At 49.7% G+C, this 20,317-nt stretch overlaps 2 protein-coding genes across 4 annotated transcripts in view; one reads left to right on the forward strand and one right to left on the reverse strand.

Annotated features, from left to right (window-relative positions):
- The window catches only part of LOC144332054 (uncharacterized), a 55,406-nt gene extending 49,153 nt beyond the window's left edge, over positions 1-6,253 (reverse strand). For both annotated transcript variants that reach the window (XM_077951395.1, XM_077951394.1), the window contains exon 1: positions 4,538-6,253. In XM_077951395.1, coding sequence (XP_077807521.1) covers positions 4,538-4,757 — 220 coding nt within the window. In that variant the 5' untranslated portion in view covers positions 4,758-6,253. The remainder of the gene's footprint in view (positions 1-4,537) is intronic.
- SDCBP2 (syndecan binding protein 2) lies at positions 857-19,961 on the forward strand. Of its 2 annotated transcripts, none has more exons than XM_001112943.5 (9): positions 857-1,000; positions 9,609-9,681; positions 10,385-10,454; positions 11,627-11,727; positions 16,858-17,016; positions 17,564-17,739; positions 17,818-17,989; positions 19,039-19,130; positions 19,430-19,961. In XM_001112943.5, exons 2-9 carry the CDS (start codon positions 9,628-9,630, stop codon positions 19,482-19,484), a joined length of 879 nt encoding a protein of 292 aa, XP_001112943.2. In that variant the 5' UTR covers positions 857-1,000; positions 9,609-9,627; the 3' UTR covers positions 19,485-19,961. The 2 variants fall into 2 exon arrangements, with proteins under 2 accessions (XP_001112943.2, XP_077807519.1); XM_077951393.1 differs by having other exon boundaries at positions 860-1,000; positions 9,540-9,681.
- Positions 19,962-20,317: the final 356 nt, after the last annotated feature.

The raw sequence follows: 20,317 nt of genomic DNA on the forward strand, positions 1-20,317 counted from the left end.
ACATTTAAACTTTTCAAAATTTAAGACACCAAAAAATGTGCCATTAAAAAAAAAATCTCCACCTCAGCACACAGCTCCTTAGTTCCACTCCCAGGAGACAACCAATCTAAATTCCCGTTAAAATAATCAAACTTAATTGCTTCCCCCTTACAAAAGTCATGAGCATTCAGAGCAAATGCTAACTTAAAAAACAAAAACCAAACAAAACAGAAAACCACCCTGGAACACACAAAAGTACAAGCTGAAAATCTCACCCTCAACGCCACCATCCAGAGATCCTCAGCATTTTAGACTGCTTTCAACACACATCCACCTTACAAAAAATGAAAACAATGCAAGAGGAGATTCACAATATTGATTTTTCAACATCTCACTAGAATCTCAGAAATATTTCCTCATACCTTCTTCCTTAAATGACTTTAATAGCTCTGTGATCTTCCACAGATAATGATTTATTTAAGCAGACCACAGAAATGGGCATTTGGGATTTCTACGTTTTCCTTACTAGAAGCAGCAGTGATGGATGGGCGCTGTGACTCCACTGTAACAAATTCCCAGAAGAAATGCTGGGTCACAGGATATGACCACTTTTCAATATCCTGGCCTAGACCCCTAGATACCTACCACAAACCACCCTCTAGTCAACTGCTTTCCGCGATCAGCAGGACTAGGTGTCCAACCCAAATGTAGAGCTATTTGAGAAAAGGCCAACAAGTCTTGGTTCATAAACTTCTGAACAGCAGCTGTGAGGGCCTTAATCCCACCTCCAAATCTAGACTAAGGCCAAAGGCCTCCTCTGGGCTGGCAACCTGCCTTGTTTACCCAGCCACAGCCCTCACCTGTGCCCATCCCAGTCCAAGGTGAGTCAGCTGAACAGGGGATGGGCACCACCCTTCCCAGAGCAGGAAGCCAGCTGAGACAGGGCTATCTTCCAGGGAGGGAAACAGATTCAGCAGCGGCAGTGGCTGGAGAAGGTCGTGGAGCAGCACCTGGCCTGCAGGTAAGCGCTGGGGGCCTTGACCTGATCCTGGCTGGGACTGGGATGAGTGAGACCTGCCCTCACCCTGTCTCCTTCCCTCCCTGCCCCTTCCCTTTTGGGACTTCCCAGGCAACTTCATATTGAAGTGCTTCACTCCAGGAGTCAAGTGTGAAAGTGGGGTTTCTTCTTCTGATCCTAGCCCTGGGCCAGGTTTGATTGATGGCTGAGTGATTTTCTTCACCTAGACATCATGAGGGCCCCCGGTGCCTTCTGACTGCCCATGACTGTGCTCAAGGAGATGAGACCCACACTTTGCTCCTTGAAAGGCCAATTGCAGCTGAAACCAGAGGCTGCAGGCAGGCAAAAAGCCCATTTCTCCCAAGGAATCCACAGCCCAGGCCTCCTTCTCTGGCCTGAAGCTGTTTCTATCAAAAACCTTCCTGCTACAGCACTGAAACACCTGCTGGGGAACTGTGCCAGGGGCTTCACCTTTCTAAGAACTGGCTTCTTCATCTGGAGACTGAAAATAGCCCACAAAGTCAGGAGCATGGAATGACATACTGGACACAGGAGTCAGTGCATGCCCTCCTCGGCAGGGTCTCAGAAAATGGGGCAGAAAACGAGCCTGCTATGGGCTGGGCAGGCACTGGACAGGCAGCTTCGACATATAGTGGCCCAAGCTCATGACAATTCCACCACCATCACTTCCCACCTGGGCTCCTGCTCCCACTCCTGCCCTGTAGCCCATCCTCCAAACATCAGCCAGAGGAGGCCTGTCAAAATAACCCTTGTACCTTGGCACTCTGCTGCTCCAAATCCTCCAGTGGCTCCCATCTCACTACAGTAAATGCCAGAGTCCTCACCATGGCCTCCAGGCCCTCCAGGATCTGGCCCCTGTCACTTCTCCAGCCTCCTCTCCACTACTCCTCCTTACTCCCTCTCTGCGCAACCGGCTTCTCACTGGTTAGATGCTCTCTAAACGCAACACCAACTCCCACCTAAGAGCCTCTGCAATGGCTGTACCCACTCCGTTAGGCCTTTCCTCAAATGTCACCCCACCCCGCCAGCAAGGTTTCGGAACCTCCTGACATGACCCTCCATCCTGCTGTTTCTCTCCAGTGCCTCCCACCATCTAATATAGCACACAAAGTCACAGAGCCTATTTATCCAGCTCCTCCCCCAAAGAAAGTACATTTGGGGACCAATTCTTCTTTCCTTCACTGCTGATACCTAGAACAGTACTCAGACTTAGTAGGTGCTCAATAAGTAAGTGTTGAAACAATGAATAAACAGTTAACTTTTACTGAATGCCTATTATGTGCTAGGTACTGTGCTAAATGCTTTCCATATACACCTTATCTCTTTTTAAAAATCTTTCAGTCTCCAGATAACTGTGATGCAACTATTGTTATACAGATTACAAAGGAAGAAATGACATTCAAAAGGAATTTAACTATGCTGTGCTCTCACAAGTCAGAAGCAGTCAGTCTGAACCCTGCCCTGCCTGGGCCTGGGTTCATGAGGAAGTCGCACCTTTTCTCCAGCAGGCAGTGCAGCCCCGAGAGGAGGAGCGGGGACATGCTGGTGGCCTAGCAACAGCTTCTTCTATTCCGACTCACCATATCCCTGGGCTAATTTGGCCTTCCAGGAGCTATTCCTCTGACACTCTAACCCACGCTTCCCTCCCGCACACTGTCTCGTAAAGGATGGATGAGCTGTCCACAGGAACAAGTGGGAGTCTCATCACTTCAGCTCTTTGGAACAAAGTGTTCCAGAGTGTTCTCACTCTAAGTTCAAAGATGGGGGCTGAGGTCCCCTTGTCAGCCCTGCTGATCTCCGAAGCCCAACTACTGGTTTGCTGTGGGTGTTGTTATTGCTTATAATATCAAAAAGTACAGAAGCTCAGGGATGGAAATCTGGAAAGGGCTGTGGGAGAGGAAAATTCCTCTGGGAGAGAGGGGTTAGGTGGGTTCTTTTCCTTTCAGAGAAGCCAATTACTTGTGGGAAGCCATCAGCACAGAACTGAGCAAACTTCCATTGTCAGATTATAGGAGCCAGGCAGCCTTTCAACCTAACTCGTTAGGGTCGTGGTTTCTCTCCCTTTCCAGGCCCAGGTTATTCTTCGAAAGACTTTTTACTTATTGCCTGCAAACACAGACAGGCATGGGAAGAAAGACTGTATATTTAGGATATCAGGCTTTCTCTTCTCTCTGTGCCTGCTTTTCCACTCCTTTCAGAAATAGTAATGGGACGCCTGTTGTGTGCCAGGCACTGTGCTCAGCACTGGGGGTTAACAAATGAGTGACATTTCCTGACCAGTGAGGGAGATGAGCAAACAAACACGCACAAAAGAAATCCAACCCAGGAAATGCAGAAGGCCTTGCTCACAGTAGGTGATTAATAAACACTTGTGGAATGAATGATGAAGAGGCAAATAGAAGAAATGCTGTAGTCTAGAAAAGGGAGGCTTGCTAATCTCCATGGGTACATGTGGGGGAAAGCTTTGAACTGGAGGAAGAAGAGTTCACAACAAGGAAAAGAGAGAAGGCATGAATGACACTTAAGACAGAGGGAATAGCACCTGCAAAAGCATGGAGGCATGAACTAGCAGGCTGAGTTTTAGCACTCAACCTAAAGTAGTTTGGAATAAATGAATTTCATGATGTGTGGAGAAACGACGTGGTAACAACAGAAACCTTACCAGAAGTCAGGTCACAGAAATTTGAGCGCAAGAATTAGGTATGGCTTCAGAAGGGAAAGGGAGGTGAGGATAACTCCCAGATTTCTGACATAGCCCATGGGTGGATTTAGTGGGACTGCTGTGGAGGCGCGGCACAGCTGGGGAAAATTATGAGACCAGTTTGGATAACCTGCGAGGTAAACGGGATCCACAAGGCAACTGGACTCTCAGGCCTGGGCCTCCCTGTCCCTGGAACAGCACACTCTCTTCCCACTTGAACATCCATCCTACACGGCCCAGTCAGGGTCTCCTTCCTTCCTCCAGGAGACCCTCCTGCTTGCCCTAGCCTTCCTCCTATACGCCAGATCCAACTGCCTGAGCCCCTTACAACAGGCTTTCGGTCTGATTTTGCTGTGGGAACTGATTTGCCCAGCCAAGTCAAGAACCCTTCCCTAGGCAGCAGAAGCCCAGTCACTCAGTCACTGGTGGGTGGGAACCGAGGTGAATCTGCGTTGGGGGGGGCGGGGCATTTTTTGCACAACACTGGGTCAGAAGTCACGGCCAGACAAGAAACGGGTGAGAAAGGGTGGGAGGAAGGATGACGTCACAACTGGTAGGAAATACTTTGGGAATTGACGCTTCCGAAGCCAAAGGGAGAGCAAAAGCAGCTGGGAGCGCGCGGGCCGACCTGGTTCTCCTCCCTTTCCACGGCTGCCTTAAGTACAGAATCTTATAAGTCCTCCTCCTTCGGAGGATACAGATGGTGTTCAGAGGCCAGGGGAGTTTAAAGCTCTATTTCACCCGCGCAGCCTCCAATTCGGTAAAGAGGGGCCGCGGAGCCCGACCAAGCCTTCCTATCCCTTACTCTGCTGCTTTACCTGATCTATTTTTGTGGATGCCGGCGCCAGCTACGGGCGCCCGAAGAAAGCACGAGGCTGGGTGGACTGTAGTAACCCAAGCGGCAAGGAGGCCGCCATTTTCCACTCCGCAGCCGCTAGGGATCGTGGGAGTTACCGCGGGCCACGGTGGGCGAGACGCATGCGCTCCAGAAGCTGCTGTGTCACTTGACGGGGTTTCTGCGCAGGCGCCGTAGCCCATAGCAACTGCCGTAACCTGTAGCAACCGGAAGATGTAGCTTCCGGTTGGTTTGGGGCTGCGAGGAGAGTTGTAGTCGTTTTGGAATCATGGAACGATGTGACAGATGGGAAACTGAGGCTGGGGTGGAGGCAGGTCCTAGGGACCGTTGCGTTGGACCTCTCTCCTGTGGCGCAGTGGATGGAGTTTGTGCCTCGTGGCTCCTACTTCCCAAAGCAGGAAATTGAGGCCGACGGAAGGGACAGGTTCGTCCTGAGGCTGCAGCCCAGGTGATGGTTCCCCCGTGTAAAAAAATCAATATGATGCCCTTTCTTTATAAAGAAGGCAGGGAAATGAAAGTAATTTCTAATAAAAGAATATGCATTTCACTTTGTAAAAGCTGAGGCTGGCTTACACCCGATCATGCTTGTACCTGACTTAGGAGTCAGCTTAGATTTACTAGAAGACAATATTCAGCTGAATTTTGCGAACAGTTTATATCTGATATCTTGAGTCACAGGCTAAATATATTTATGTAGAAGCGTGGAGTCACTGTGACAGCTACTCATGCGCACAGACGTGGGCATGCTGTTCGGGTGACTCACCCGTGGTGAGAGGGTGGGCAGTGATTTTCCAGAATGGTGAGCAAAGTGTAACTCCCCACAGTCAACCTAGTGTATGCATTTCCAGACAATCTAGTGTGTATTAAAACTAGGGAAAAGTTCATTGTGATTGTATATACAACCAATTATAACAGAGTTTTGGCTTACTTGAAGGTTTGGCAAGATACCTGAAAGTTGTGCGGGACAGGACCATTTGTTATGGTGACTGTAATGGACTGTCCCATCCATTACAGGAATTTCATATCCCTGCCCACCCCACCCCCCCCCCAGGAATATGACTGTCCCCTCAGCCTTGTGACAGCCAAAAATGCCCACACAAATTTCCAATCCGTTCCTTGGAAAACCACTGATTTATTCAGTCAAATAATTTTTGCTAGCATGTGTGTGCTGGGCAGTATCGTGGTGGTGAAGGATCATGTGTGAACAGGACAGAGCTCCTGCCCTTATGAGTGAAGTCCAGTGTAAGAAAATACCCAGATATTAATCACCTAATTTGATAAATAGTTTGGCAACAGGGGCAGTACAGGTCAGGGGTGGAATACATGGGAAGACCCAGCCAGGCGGCTGGGTATGATGCAGCCTGGAAAAGCCAAGCAGAGAAGTAGCATCTGAACTGAGACTTGAAGGAGCATCACACCAAGGAGGATGATGTGCAAAGCAGAGCGACCAGCATTCCTGGCACACAGTGGACACTCAAATGTTTTGAATGATTGAATGAAAGACAGCATGTTTGCCATCAGGGAACCATTCCCCACTATATTGTGAGCTGCTACAAGGCAGGGGATACAGTATGCCTTCTGTATCCCAGGTTTTGCATCCATGGATTCAACCAACTGTAGACAGAAAGTATTTAAAAATAAAAGTTAAAAAAATACAACAAAAATTCAAATAAAAATAAAGTATAACTTTGCTTAGCATTTACATTGTATTAGGTATTGTAAGTAATCTAGAGATGATTTAAAGTATACAGAAGAATGTACGTAAGTTATATGCAAATATTATGCCACTTTATGTAAGGGATGTAAGCATCTGTGGGTGTTGGTATCCGATGGGTGGGGGGTGAGGGGCATTGTCCTGGAACGTAGCCCAAGGAACGACTGTACCTGTTTTCTCACTTCCCCGCATCCCAGCACTGAGATGGACCCACAGAAGGTGGCAGTGGTGAAAGGGTCTCAGACACAGAAAAAGCGTTATGTGATCTGGCCCGGGAGTGATTTCCAGGAAATGGATCTCTGACTCCCTGCTCTCCCAGGGGACAGCTGACAAAAATATAAGTGCTCTACTGCTTAAATGTCAGGAAAATCAGGCAGGAGTGGCTGCTTACTTTCACATCTGTTCATGCATGGTCCTGGTGGCAGGTCATGTTTTGGCAGATGATAGCTGCTGAGGACTGTCCCAAGATTAAAAACCTCAGCGTGCGTACACAGTGGGGAAGGCCATAAGCAAAGGGGTCTCTTCCCCCAGGTGGTCTAAGGAAGTCAGAGCCAGACTCCCTCTCCTCCTAGGAAATTCCTGTCCTGTTGGGACGGTCATTTCTACCCCAAAGGCCAGGCTAGGGCACGGGTCTGGAACTGGCTGCCTCCAGGAACCAAGCAGGCAACACAAATCAGTGAAGGGCTGATGGGTACTTGGGGAAACAGGAAAGCACGTACAGCCCCATCTACGAGGTAGGCTGTGACTCAGCCCGGCTGAGTGTTGCCATGCACTATTCCAGCTCTTGCCTTGCCAAATGTTTATATTTTTTTCAATACAAGTCAGAAGTGATGAATTTTGTATTTCCAGATTTTTAAATATTGGCACTAATTCAGATTTTAAAAACAAAAGGCCGGGCATGGTGGCTCACACCTGTAATCCCGACACTTGGGGAGACCAAGGCGGGCAGATTGCTTGAGCCCAGGAGTTCAAGACCAGCCTGGGCAACATGCTGAAACCCTGTCTCTACAAAAAATACAAAAATTAACCAGGTGTGGTGGCATGCACCTATATCCCAGCCACTTGGGAAGCTGAGGTGGGAGGATGGCTTCAGCCCGGGAGTTGGAAATTGCAGTGAGCCAAGATAGCGCCACTGTACTCCAGCTTTGGCAACAGAGTGAGACCCTGTCTCAAAATAATAATAATAATAACAACAACAACAACAAAACAGGACTGTGAGAGGCACATTTGGGACTTCTGGTCTTTGTTTCATCCAGGAAGGTGGGTGTTCTTAGGATACTAGAGCTTTACAAGGAAAAAGGTGGAAGCCCAGGTAGAATGCGCTGCTTTTGGCAATATTATTGAGCTAGCCTCCATGCTAGGGGTTAGAGGCTTCACAGCAAAGGAGAAGCCCCTGTTCCTGCCATCTTGGAACTCCTAAGGAGGTAGACAGACAAGTAAAGAGGCAACACAGGACTCGTGAATACTCAACAGGAGTAGGACATGGCGCAGGGGCTAGGGGGAGAACAAATGAAAGCAGGCTTCCTGTAAGAGGAGCTTGCGGATCTGAGACTTGAAAATCATTAGGAGTTGGCCAAGCAAGGAGCAGGGAGAGGAGGGGTATTCCAGATAGAAGGAATAACACATGCAAAAGAGACGGGAGGGAATCACATTCAAGGATGTGAAAGTAGCTCATTATGGCTGGAGCTGAAAGTAGCAGCTGAAAGGACATAAGGCAAGAAATGAAGCTGGAGAAGTAGACAAGGGTTACAAACAAATACCTATCGGGACTTGGCGCCAGTGAGTACAATGGTCTGGGTGTAAGAGCCAATAGAGGATGGTGGACTGGGTCACCCTGGAGTCTGCTGCTACTCAATTGTAGCTACTCTGCTACAGTCCAGGGTTGCCAAAGCTTCCTGTTTTTCAGGAGCAGTGGGAAATTAGATTATTAAATCTAGTACCTTGAGCCTTGCATTTAAGCTGGTAATCTGAACGTTGACAGTACTCCACAAGGTCAAATAAAATATATTTCCATCTGGCCCTGAGCCCACCAGTTCCAATCTCTGGTGGAATCGTGAAGGCCCTGTGAGCCACTTTAAGGAAAGTACATTCCCAAGGCAGGGGAGCCACTGGGGGGCTTTCAGCCAGGGCATGACATCCCAAGTGTATACACAAAGGGCCTGGTGGCTGCTGTCTGGAGAGGAGCAGGAGGGCAGGAGGGGAGGCAGCAGCATGTTTGGAGGGTGTCGTGGCACCTGGGGAGGGCCAGGGAGATGATGGGGACCTGCACAACATGGGATGTGGGAAAGATGGGATTTGATGACAGATGAGAAGGGATAGTGGGAGTGGGGCCAACGATGACACGGGGGTCAAGGCAGCAGGTGCAGAGGGAGGAGAAGGAGCAGTGATGGATGAGGATGTCCTCGGCGCACCTGTGGTCACTCAGGGAGGTACCCAGCGGATCTGGTCCTGGGAAGCCTGGAGTCACATCACCCTGGCACAGGCCCCTCAGTTTCCTGTGCCACCAGCAGGCATTCCTTTATCATGTGTACCTATCATATGTGGGTTCAGTGGGGTGAATAGGACACACCTTGACCCCTCAGAACTGCAGTCAGGACAAGTGGTGAGTTCAGGCAGGAGGCTGCCCCAGTGCTGTCCTGGAGGGCAGGGTCCTGGATGGTAGGGGCAGTGACCGTAGTGCCTGGAGCCAGGCAAGGCATGTCCCACAGGAACCGAGGGTGACAAGGAGGTTGGACAGGGGCTCCAGTGGAAGTGGACTGCCTCAGCGAAGCCTGGGAGTGTGACAGAGCCAGTGGTTAGTGGGTAAAGGGAAGGAACCCAGAAAGGCAGACTGCTCCTTCCCCACGTTTCGTCAGGAAGGGAATAAAACATTTCTTGAGAGGTCATTCCTTTCACTTTCTCTGGGTACGTTGCTGAGAGGTCCTGCTGATTCTCCCGGAGACAATGATAAGGTGTTTAGTAAATAAGTGCTCATGGTGCCTCTCCACTCCCCGTTCCCTCCTCCCTCTGGAGCAGTGCCCTGTTGAGGGTCTAAGTTCTGCTACAGTTTGTGTGAGAGTCTTTATAAATCTCCTACTGGTCTTACTTCATTGTGGCCAAGATTGAAAGTTGACAGTGAGGCTAGAGATGGGTGGAATACAGTAGAGTTCGAAAATGGAGAGGGGATTAGGGGTGGAGTTCGGGGAGGGATTCTAAGTGTCCTGCTGCCTTCCTGTTTGAATATTAAGTTCCAACCCACTTGCTGTTGCAGATGTCTGTGCCTCCTCTCAAGGTGGCATCAGCTGCATCCTTATCCTTCCCCACCCTCTGAACTCTGCAGGGTGTTCCAAGAATCAGCCATGTCATCCCTGTACCCATCTCTAGAAGACCTAAAAGTGGACCAGGCCATTCAGGTAAGTCACCAGACTCCACTCATCTGGACTCCCTGAAGGGGATCTTGGGGATTATCCTGGAAGGTGCTGGGAATTGGGGCCACCTGGAGATTCCCTTAGGCCTCAGGTCATGTAGGTCTCCACTGCAGGGCCTGCTGGGCAGAGAAGACATCCAGGGGGCAATGCCAATGGTGTTACAGCAAGAACGGAAAAGACCAAGCAGCTGCACACATGCCTCTCTCATGCCCACTCTGTCCTGCCCAGGCCCAGCTCTCCCTCTCTCCAGAATGGGCAGGCCCCATGCTCTCAGGCAGGCTTTCAGAGGAAACAAGGCTCGTGGGCATGGGCATTGGTCTGCTCAGCCCCCAGAAGCCCCCTTCTTCCTCCATCCCAGCACTCTGTGGTTCCAGTGGGTTTTGAGAATTTTGGACTTTGCAGCTGAGAACTTGATTGGGAGATGGGTCTTGATGTTCTGCCTGTTGCAGGCAGTAAACGGGTTGTGACATCAGTTGGGTCACAGTCCCTCAGAACCTCCTCCCAGGAAAAGACACATCCATGGAGGCCATGTTTACATGATCTTCAGCCCTGAGGGTTGGTGGACACTTCCCCCACACCCCAGGCCCACTCACAACCTAACGCCCAGACCCTGGCCTCATGGAGCTCCAGGCTCTGGGGTTCCTGGGGTCCTGGCCACAGCTGACCAGTGCTCCCTGCTCCTCCCCAGGCCCAGGCCAGAGCCTTGCCCAAGATGCCAGCCCTGCCAGTCCAGGCGGCAGCCATTTCCCCACCACCAGGTAGGTGAGCTGGAGTGGGGGGCTCCTGGGTGCCCAGTCCTTTCAGGGAAGAGGTCATCAGGGAAGCTTGGCAATGCCAAAGGTATGGGAGGCTCCAGGGTTAAGCACTCAACATGGAAGGAGGAGAGGACCAGGCTCCCAGTTGCCACCGACCTCTTACTGCCTGGTTGACCTGGGCTGAGTCACCTCACCTCCTAGGGCCTGTGCCCATGCTATTCCCCTCCCTCCTTGACTGCCCAGTGAACCTGTTTATCCTTCTAAACCCAGCTGAGAGTTAGCAAAGCTGCGGCCTCTCTGGTGCCCCCAGCAAGGCTGCCTTGAGAATGTGATATCATTTGTGGGGCCTCTGTTTATACAAACGATTCGAGTCACCATAAATCAGCATGTCAGCACCGTCTGGTGACCCAATCTTGTGTGACCCCAGGAATGAAATACCACACTTGTCAGACTTCCTTGCTGGAATTGTGGCTGGTCTGGGGTGGGAGCAGGTGGGGGAGAAGTGGACGGCAGATAGCGGTTCAAAGAGAGAAGGGACCAGAACCCCACTTGCCTCATTCAGCTCAGGTTTCCATAACAAAATACCATAGGCTGGATGACTTCAACAGCAGAAATGTATATTCCCACAGTTCTGGAGGCTGGAAGCCCAAGATCAAGGTTCTGGCCAATTCAGTTTTGGTGAGGGCTCCCTTCCTGGCTTGCAGATGGCCACCTTCTGACTGAGTCCTTACATGGCCTTTCCTCCGTGCACTTGCTTGAGAGAGAGAGAGAAAGAAAACGCGAACACGAGAGAGCTACAGCATGAGAGCGCATGCATGAACCCTCTGTTGTCTGTTCTTATAAGGACACAAATCCTTATAAGAAGGGATGAGGATCCTGCCAGTCCTGGTGGGAACCATTCAGTGAGGGATGCAGAGGTTTCTGGGTGTCAAATAAAGTTAGTGGAGTTGAATAGCAAAGTGGTGCATGAGGACTCGGTGTGCCACCCTGCACCTGGGCCCTCTGAGGAGCGTTCACCAGTGAGTGTTCCTGGGGATACCCCGCAGTCTTGGAAATAAACACCATTTCCAGGCTCCATTGCTTAATAAAAATGAGCAGCCACAGGGGAGCCAGGCAGGTATGCGGAAGCACATGCCCTCAAATGACACATTTATTCTTCCTTCTTTCCTCATCAGTTTTGTACCCAAACTTGGCAGAATTGGAAAATTATATGGGTCTTTCCCTCTCCAGCCAAGAAGTCCAGCAGAGCCTGCTTCAGATTCCGGAGGGTGACAGTGTATGTATTTGGCTTCTGCCTGCTGTGGGCGCAGAACCTCCCAATCCTCCCTCTTTCTTGGTCTTGCCATTTCAACAGACCTTCTTTCTCTCTGTGCTCAGACCTCCCATCTCCCCAGCACTCTGGTGGCTCTGTTTCTTGATGGCACCGTTCATTTTGAGGCTTCATGAAAAGCACTGTAGGCTTTCATGGTTTCAGATCTTCCCACAAGCCTTGGGGCTGGGGAACCAGGCCTTGCTGTTTGACCGTGGGCCTGAGCTGGATGAGAAGGGAGGCTGTTAAACCCAGTGTGAACCCGGGGGCATCAAAAGCAGGGCTGCCTGCATGGATAAGCAGAGCCGAGAGGGCAGGAGATTGTCACCCAGCTCTGGTCCCCAAATTAAACAAGGCTCAATTCCTGCTTTCCATGGCTTTGGGGGCAAAAGACACCATCACAGAAATATTTGCTACTGAAAACATATTCACCTGTAGAATCAGTCCCCACCTAAGCCCCTTACCAGTTAGCTCTAGCATCCCTGCATCCCACCTGTCAGTCTTCCTGCCAGGTTCATCCTGAGTCGATGAAACTGAAAGTACGAACTGCAAAGCTTGCTAAGGCTGGGGAATTTCATGAAGTTGATGGACATGACGATGGAGAACTGTCATAGACGCATACAAAGCCACTGCCAAAATGAGGATCTGACAGGAGAAAATCCACAAGGATGAGGCCGTGTGGGACCCTGAGAAGAACTGATGGCACCCTGGGGTGTTTCTCCACAATGGCCCCCTTCATGGTCGTGCTGTGAAAGGCAGACATGAAGCAAAGAAGGTCCTACTGTAGGCAGCCCCACTGTCATCACTCTTTGCTCCTATAATTAGGACACAAATGCCTTCAACTTTAATTTTGATAAAAATATAAGATGAACATATTTTTATAATTTAAAATTGTGTATGGCTTTTAACTTTTTATCGTTAAACAGTAGATTCCCAGGAAGATGCAAAGTGAGTACAGAGAAGTCATTAGTACCCTTCACCCAGTTTCCTCAGCGATTACCTTTTCCACAGCTGTAGCACACTATCAAAACCAGGAGTCTTATGCGGGAACAAGTGTCTCTAGTTCTGTGTCATTTCATCAGTGTGTAGACTCATGTAACCAGCACCGCAATCCATACAGAACTAGTTCATCACCACAACCACCTCCCTTCCAGGCTGCTTCTGTATAGTCATGCCTGCCCCCTCGCCACCCTCCCTAGCCCTGGCAGCCAGCCCTCTGTTTTCCATCTCTATAGTTTTGTCATTTCAGAATGTTACATAAGTGGAATCGTACAGTATCTTGACCATTTGAGGTTGGCTTTTTTCACTCAGCACAATACCCTCTAGATCCATCCAGGCTGTTGTGTGTGTCAATAATAGTTCATTCCTTTTTACTGCTGAGTAGTATTCCATGATGCGAATGTACCACAGTTTGTTGAATCTGTTGAAGAATGATTAAGTTGTTCCCAGTTTTTGGTGGTTATAAACAAAGTTATTCGTATGCAGGTTTTTGTAGACATACATTTTCATTTCTCTACGACAAATGCCCAAAGTGCAATTGCTAGGCTGTATGACAAATGTATGTTTAGATTTTTTAAAGAAACTGCCACCAGGTTGGTGGCACATGCCTGTAATCCCAGTACTTTGGGAGGCTGAGACAGGTGGATCACTTGAGCCCAGAAGTTCGAGACCAACCTGGGCAGCATGGTGAAATTCTGTCTCTACAAAAAATACAAAAATTAGCCAGGTATGGTGGCTTGTGCCTATAGTCCCAGCTACTCAGGAGGCCAAGGCAGGAGGAGTACTTGAGCCCAAGAGGTGGAAGCTGCAGTGAGCCAAGATCACACCACTGCACTCCAGCCTGGGCAACAGAGGGAGACTCTGTCTCAAAAAGAAACTGCCAAACTATTTCCTGGAGTGGCTGTACCGTTTTACTTTGCTGTGAGCAACACGTGAGTGCTCCAGTTTCTTCATCTCTTCACCAGAATTCGGTGTTATTACTATTTTATATTTTAGCCATTATGATAGGTATAGTGATGGCTCATCATGGTCTTAATTTGCATTTCCCTGACACCTGATGATGTGGACCATCTTTTCATGTGCTTATTACCATCTGTATATTCTTTTTGGTAAAATGTTTCTTCATATATTTTACTCATTTTCTAATTGGCTTGTTTTCTTCTTGTTTTTTAAGACAGGGTCTCACTCTATTGTCTAGGCGGCAGTGCAGTGGTGCAATCACAGGTCACTGCAGCCTCTACCTCCCAGGTTCAGGTGATCCACCCACCTCAGCCTCCCGAGTAGCTGGGACCACAGGTGCACACTACCATGCCTAGCTAATTTCTTTTATTATTGTTACTTTTATTTTTTGTGGAGACAAGGTCTTGCTATGTTGGCCAAGCTGGGGCTTGTTTGTAGTGTTTTGGGAGTTCTTTATATATTCTAAAGTCCTTCGTCAGAGAAGTGGTTTGTATTTTCTCTCAGTCTGTAGCTTAAAAGTTCTGAATTTTGATGAGGTCCAGTTTATTGATTTTTTTTTCTTTTGTGGTTTGTACTTTGCAAAGAAATATTTACCAAGCCCTAAGTCCGAAAGATTTTCTCCTTCATGTTCTTCTAAAATTGTTATAGTTTTATGTTTTGCATTTAAATTTATGATTGAATTTGAGTTAATTTTTTTGTAAGGAGTTAGGTTTCAGTCAAAGTTCATATTTTTGCCATGGTTGCACCATTTGCTTTTTTTGTTGTTTTGTTTGTTTGTTTGTTTGTTTTGAGATGGGGTCTCACTCTGTCACCAAGGCTGGAGTGCAGTGACATGATCTTGGCTCACTGCAACCTCTGCCTCCCGAGCTCAAGCGATCCTCCCATCTCAGCCTCCTGAGTATCTGGAACCACAGGCACTTTCCAGCACACCTGGCTAATTTTTGTATTTTTTGTAGAGATGAGGTTTCACCCTGTTGCCAAAGGCTGGTCTTGAACTCCTGACTTCAGCTGATCTCCCCGCACTGGCCTCCCAAATTGCTAAGATTACAGTTGCGCCCTAGCCAACACTATTTGTTGAAAGCACTCTTGCAAAAAGCAGTTGACTTTACTCATTTGAGGCTATTTCTGGATTATCTACTTTGTTCCACTGGTACTTGTCTGTCCCTTCACCAATACCACACTGTCTTGATTACTGTAGCTGTATAATAAGTCTTGAACTTTGGTAGTGATTCCTCTCGCTATTCTTTTTGTCAGCATTGTTTCAGCTATTCTAAATTCCTTTGTCTTTTCATATAAAGTTTAGATTAACCTTGCCTGGATCTGCAAAACATCTTGTAGAGATTTTGATAGAAATGGTGTCATATCTGTGTATCAATTTGGCGACAATTGACAGCTTCACTAATTCTTTCAACCCACGAATACAGAGAATCTTACATTTATTTAGGTCTTCTTTGATATCTTTTATCAGTATTTTGTCGTTTTTAGCATACATTTTCTGTATGTGTTTTGTTAGAGTTACACGTATTTCTTTTTTTTTTTTTTTTTTAAGTTTTGTTGAGTTTTTGTTTTTAACAGAGATGGGGGTCTTACTTTGTTGCCCAGGCTGGTCTTGAACTCCTGGTCTCAAGTGATCCTCTGGTCTTGGTCTCCCAAAATGCTGGGATTATAGGAGTGAGCCACTGAGCTCGGCCTTTTTTTTTTTTTCTTTTTTTTTTTTTTTTTTGAGTGATTGTAAGTGGTATTGTATTGTATTCCTTTTCTTTTCCTTTCCTTTTCTTTTCTTTTGTTTTTCTTTTTCTTTTTTTTTTTTTTTTTTTTTTTTTTTTTGAGATGGAGTATTGCTCTGTCACCTAGGCTGCACTGAGCAGTGGTTCAGTCTTGGATCACTGCAACCTCCACCTCCTCGGTTCATGTAATTCTCCTGCCTCAGCTACCTGAGTAGCAGGGACTACAGGTGTTTGCCACCAGCCCAGCTGATTTTTGTATTTTTAGTAGAGAGGAGGTTTCATCAGTTGCCCAGGCTGGTCTTGAACTCCTGAGCTCAAGTGATCCACCTGCCTCGACCTCCCAAAGTGCTGGGACTATAGGCATGAGGCACCACGTCCAGCCTGGTGTTGTATTTAAAATTTCAGTTTACACGTGTTCGTTGTTAGTATACAGAAGTACAATCGAATCTTATACGTTAATTTTGTATCCCAGGACCTTGCTAAACTCTTTTATTTGATCTAGGAGTTTATTTGTAGATTCTTTGGGATTTTCTAGTAGACCATCATGACACCTATAAATAGGGACCGTTTTGGCCGGGCGCGGTGGCTCAAGCCTGTAATCCCAGCACTTTGGGAGGCCGAGACGGGTGGATCACGAGGTCAGGAGATCGAGACCATCCTGGCTAACACGGTGAAACCCCGTCTCTACTAAAAATACAAAAAACTAGCCGGGCGAGGTGGCGGGCGCCTATAGTCCCAGCTACTCAGGAGGCTGAGGCCGGAGAATGGCGTGAACCCGGGAGGCGGAGCTTGCAGTGAGCTGAGATCCGGCCACTGCACTCCAGCCTGGGCTACAGAGCGAGACTCCGTCTCAAAAAAAAAAAAAAAAAAAAAAAAAAATAGGGACCGTTTTATTTCCTCTCTTCTGATCTGTGTGACTCCCCCTCTTTTCTTGCCTGCGGTGCTGGCTAGATCTTCCAGTACCGTCTTTAATAGTGTTGGGAGAGTGAAGTTCTTTGCCTTTTTCTGCGTCATTAATTTTTATATTTTTACATTTTTTTCAAGACAAAAATCCAGTCCTTTTATCCCCTGTTGCTCACTGTTTACTGTGACTTTTTCTATTTTAAGTGGGGTTTAAAGGAGTCTTTTCCTGATGCCAATTTCCCTTGGAAAATGAAGGGCCTCTTCCCGTATCCTTGCCCCTTCTCTCCCCATTGCCCTGCCTTTTTAGGGGCATGGACTTTGACGCCCCCTAGTGGCCGCGTGGAGCCACGTCTCCTCTCGGCCCTAGGGGAGAAATGTGGACTGGGGATGTGGTGGGACCCGGGGACGGCTCCATCCTCCTTTCCCCATCCTTACCCCCACCCCAGTGTCTCCTGAGGCACAGGGTCCCCACGGGCCGGGCTGACCCCCTGCTCCCTGGTGTCTGCAGACAGCGGTCTCGGGCCCCGCGCCTGGCCAGATGGTAGCACCGGTGTCCGGGTACAGCCTGGGCGTGCGGCGAGCAGAGATCAAGCCCGGGGTGCGCGAGATCCACCTGTGCAAGGACGAGCGCGGCAAGACCGGGCTGAGGCTGCGGACAGTCGACCAGGTATGGCGCGGGGGCTGGGTGGGAAGAGGAGCTCGAGCTGCACGCCCTTTCCCGCCGGGCCTCAGAGCTCAGAGGTCCGGTCCGCAGTAAGGAAGGTGCAGAGCGCCTCCTAACCCCACTGGCCAGGCTCTTGCCCCCAGTCCCTCCTCCCCGGGACTTGGGCGAGGCTGGTGCTGGGTTGCGCAGTGCCCTCCACTGGAGGAGACTCCCTTCCCCACCAGCCATTCACTGCCCAGGGCATCTAGCTTCCAGGAGACGGTGTAGACAGCAGATACCAGGGAAACCCATGCCTTTGTGAATGGTCCAGTAGAGTGTTTGGGGGGTGCAGCTTCAGGCCAGGATTGAAATTCTGACCCACCTCCTTCGTAACTATGAGGCCTAGAGTGTTTCCTCCCAAGTAAATGGGGTAATCTTGGTGCCCGCCATGCAGAGCTGTGCCCCTGGCACTCTGTAGGCTCCTGGAGTATCAGGAAAACAACAGCTTGGAAGAGGGATCTGTGCCTAGGGTGGGCCAGGGACGCTGACTCTGGGACCCTGCCTCCCCCAGGGGCTCTTTGTGCAGTTGGTCCAGGCCAACACCCCCGCATCCCTTGTGGGGCTGCGCTTTGGGGACCAGATCCTGCAGATTGATGGGCGTGACTGTGCTGGGTGGAGCTCGCGCAAAGCCAATCAGGTGGTGAAGAAGGCATCACCCGAGAAGATTGTCATGGTGGTTCGGGACAGGTGAGTAGCCAGGCCTGGGCAGCCTCTCCGTCTGACCCCGGCCATGTCCTCAGGTCAGCTCACTGTCTCTTCCGCCAGGCCGTTCCAGCGGACTGTCACCATGCACAAGGACAGCATGGGCCATGTCGGCTTCGTGATCAAGAAGGGGAAGATTGTCTCTCTGGTCAAAGGGAGTTCTGCGGCCCGCAACGGGCTCCTCACCAACCACTATGTGTGTGAGGTGGATGGGCAGAATGTCATCGGGCTGAAGGTAGGCCGGTGGTTGCACCGGGGAGGGACTGCTGGGTGGTGGGAGGGCTCAGGTCTATGGGCAGCTTGCTTACCCCACCTGAGCCTCAGCGTCCTCTTCCGAAGGTAAGATGGTGTTCATAGGGCTGGGTGCAGTGACTCACGTCTGTAATCCCGGTGCTTTGGGAGGCCAAAGCAGGAGGATCACTTAAGTCCAGGAGTTTGAGACCAGCCTAGGCAATGTGAAACCCTCTTTCCACAAAAAAGCTAAAAAATTAGCCAAGCGTGGTGGTGCACGCCTGTAGTCCCAGCTACTCAGGAGGCTGAGGTGGGAGGACTACTTGAGCCTGGGAGGTCAAGGCTGCAGTGAACTATGATCATGCCACTGCATTCCAGCCTGGGCAACAGAGACAGACCCTGTCTCCAAAAAAGAAAAAGACAGTGTACCTAGAGCTCTGAGCACAGTGCCAGGCACATAGTAGGTGCTTAATAAATAGTAGCTATTGCTGGCTGCACGGACACCTCCTTGCTCTATGGCACTTTTTTTTTGTATAGTGGATCATGTTCAGTAGTAGGAATGTTTTAGAAAATTGTTATTCAGAAATCCATAGGGTCATGAGACTCTTCAGAACCGAGTTTGTCCCAGCCAGCCACACTTCTTGAGATCATTTGTCTTTATTTCCACCTGTGGCCATTGCTAGTCCTGTCTAGCACATCTTCTCGCATTTATTTTGGAACAATCAAGAAAACATGTAACCAGATTACATACATGTGTAAAGTAAAGGTCAATAGGCTCTGAGTAAGGGCCAGAGGTTCTTCTATGGCCACAGTGTTAGTGTTTGTACCGCCTGGCACATGTGGGAGACCCATGTTCTCACTCAAGCAAGACCTTACCTGGGAGTCTGCTGGGACCCTCATCTGACAGGCTCGGGGTCTGAGGCAGCCCTGCCCTGCAGTCAGGCATCTGTGTGTCCTCTAGCAGTGGCCATGCTGACTCCTCCACAGAGGGGCCTGTAGAGTTGCCCCTGGTCCCCAATCCTTAGGGTGATCACTTACTTGCCTCCTCTCTAGGACAAAAAGATCATGGAGATTCTGGCCACAGCTGGGAACGTTGTCACCCTGACCATCATCCCCAGTGTGATCTACGAGCACATGGTCAAAAAGTAAGGCTGCACCCCTCCTCACCCCTCCTCTGCCATCCCGCTCACCTCCCTGCCTCCCGGGTGCACCTGGCTCAGCCACTCCACTTTCTCAGCACTGACACAGGGCACAGACCCCGCCAGCTGCATACTCCCTTCCCCTTCCCCTCCCTCCAAGGTAGCTTGTGGCTTCTGGTGATTCGAAAGTCTTAGAACTGGGAGTGAAGGCCCACATGGGATGCGCTGGCTCAGAAGGGGGTGGAGGTTGCTGGAGGGCGGAGAGAAGGAGCTGCCAACTTGGCCACCATTGTTGCTGTATCCAGGTTGTCTCCAGTCCTGCTCCACCACACCATGGACCACTCCATTCCAGATGCCTGAAGCCACTGGAGGGCAGGGCGGGCAGGGTGGGCCTCCCGCCCTCCTGCGGCAAAGGGCAACACCCTCGGATGATGGGTTGCAGCTGGCCTGCTGCTTAACGTGGGAGCTGCCGTGAGGGGGGCGTGTCCAGGAGGGTGACCATGGGATGGCGTGGGTACGTCGCTTATACACACAGGCCTCCTTGGAGTCTCAGACTCCAGGCTGGGCTGAGGCTCAGGCAGAGCCCACAGGCAGCCGATTCTCTTGTGCTGATTTAAATGCTGAACACGGAGGCAGGCCGTCTAAACACTTCTTAAAGTTGCAACTGGGCCCCTTTCAAGAAATTTTGCTCTACCAGGAAAACAGTTACACATTTGAGAGAACAGAGCTACATTCTTTGTGAGAGCTTTTTCCTTGCCTTGACTTGCTCTTTGTCACAGACAGCATAAGTTATCAGCCTTGACTATCTTTTGAATAAAGATTTGATTTTAAACAAAACCCGTCCGCAAAGGTAATTGATTCCCCCCAAAACTATTGAAAATAAAATAAAAAGATAATTGAAAATTCTGGAATCCTCGGTCCCCTGACGTGCCAGGGCTGGTTTTCTCTTAAACTGTGGCGAGACCAGGGCCTTTTCTCCGTGTGGTCTCTGAGAGCCATGATTTGGCTTTGCCTCTGTCACGTGCCGCCTGCCAGCCTGGTGCAGGGATGACTGGAACTGGGGACAGGATGGAACTGTGGGACGGGGTAGGACTGTGGGGCAGTGGGGCTGGCAGAGGGAGCACTGGCTTTGGGGCACCCCCCATGTGACCATGGCTGTTTCTGCTTCTGCAAAGTGGGCATGAGAAGCCACT

The sequence above is a fragment of the Macaca mulatta genome, chromosome 10 (genome assembly GCF_049350105.2).
Source record: "Macaca mulatta isolate MMU2019108-1 chromosome 10, T2T-MMU8v2.0, whole genome shotgun sequence".
In the NCBI taxonomy this organism is placed as follows: domain Eukaryota; kingdom Metazoa; phylum Chordata; class Mammalia; order Primates; family Cercopithecidae; genus Macaca; species Macaca mulatta.

Bases quoted from the DNA above. Each gene is read 5' to 3' on its own strand.
- SDCBP2 (XM_001112943.5), top strand. From the start codon at position 9,628: ATGTCATCCCTGTACCCATCTCTAGAAGACCTAAAAGTGGACCAGGCC. The intron at 17,740-17,817 runs GTGAGTAGCCAG...CTCTTCCGCCAG, and splicing joins GTCATGGTGGTTCGGGACAG to GCCGTTCCAGCGGACTGTCA. The intron at 17,990-19,038 runs GTAGGCCGGTGG...CCTCCTCTCTAG, and splicing joins AGAATGTCATCGGGCTGAAG to GACAAAAAGATCATGGAGAT.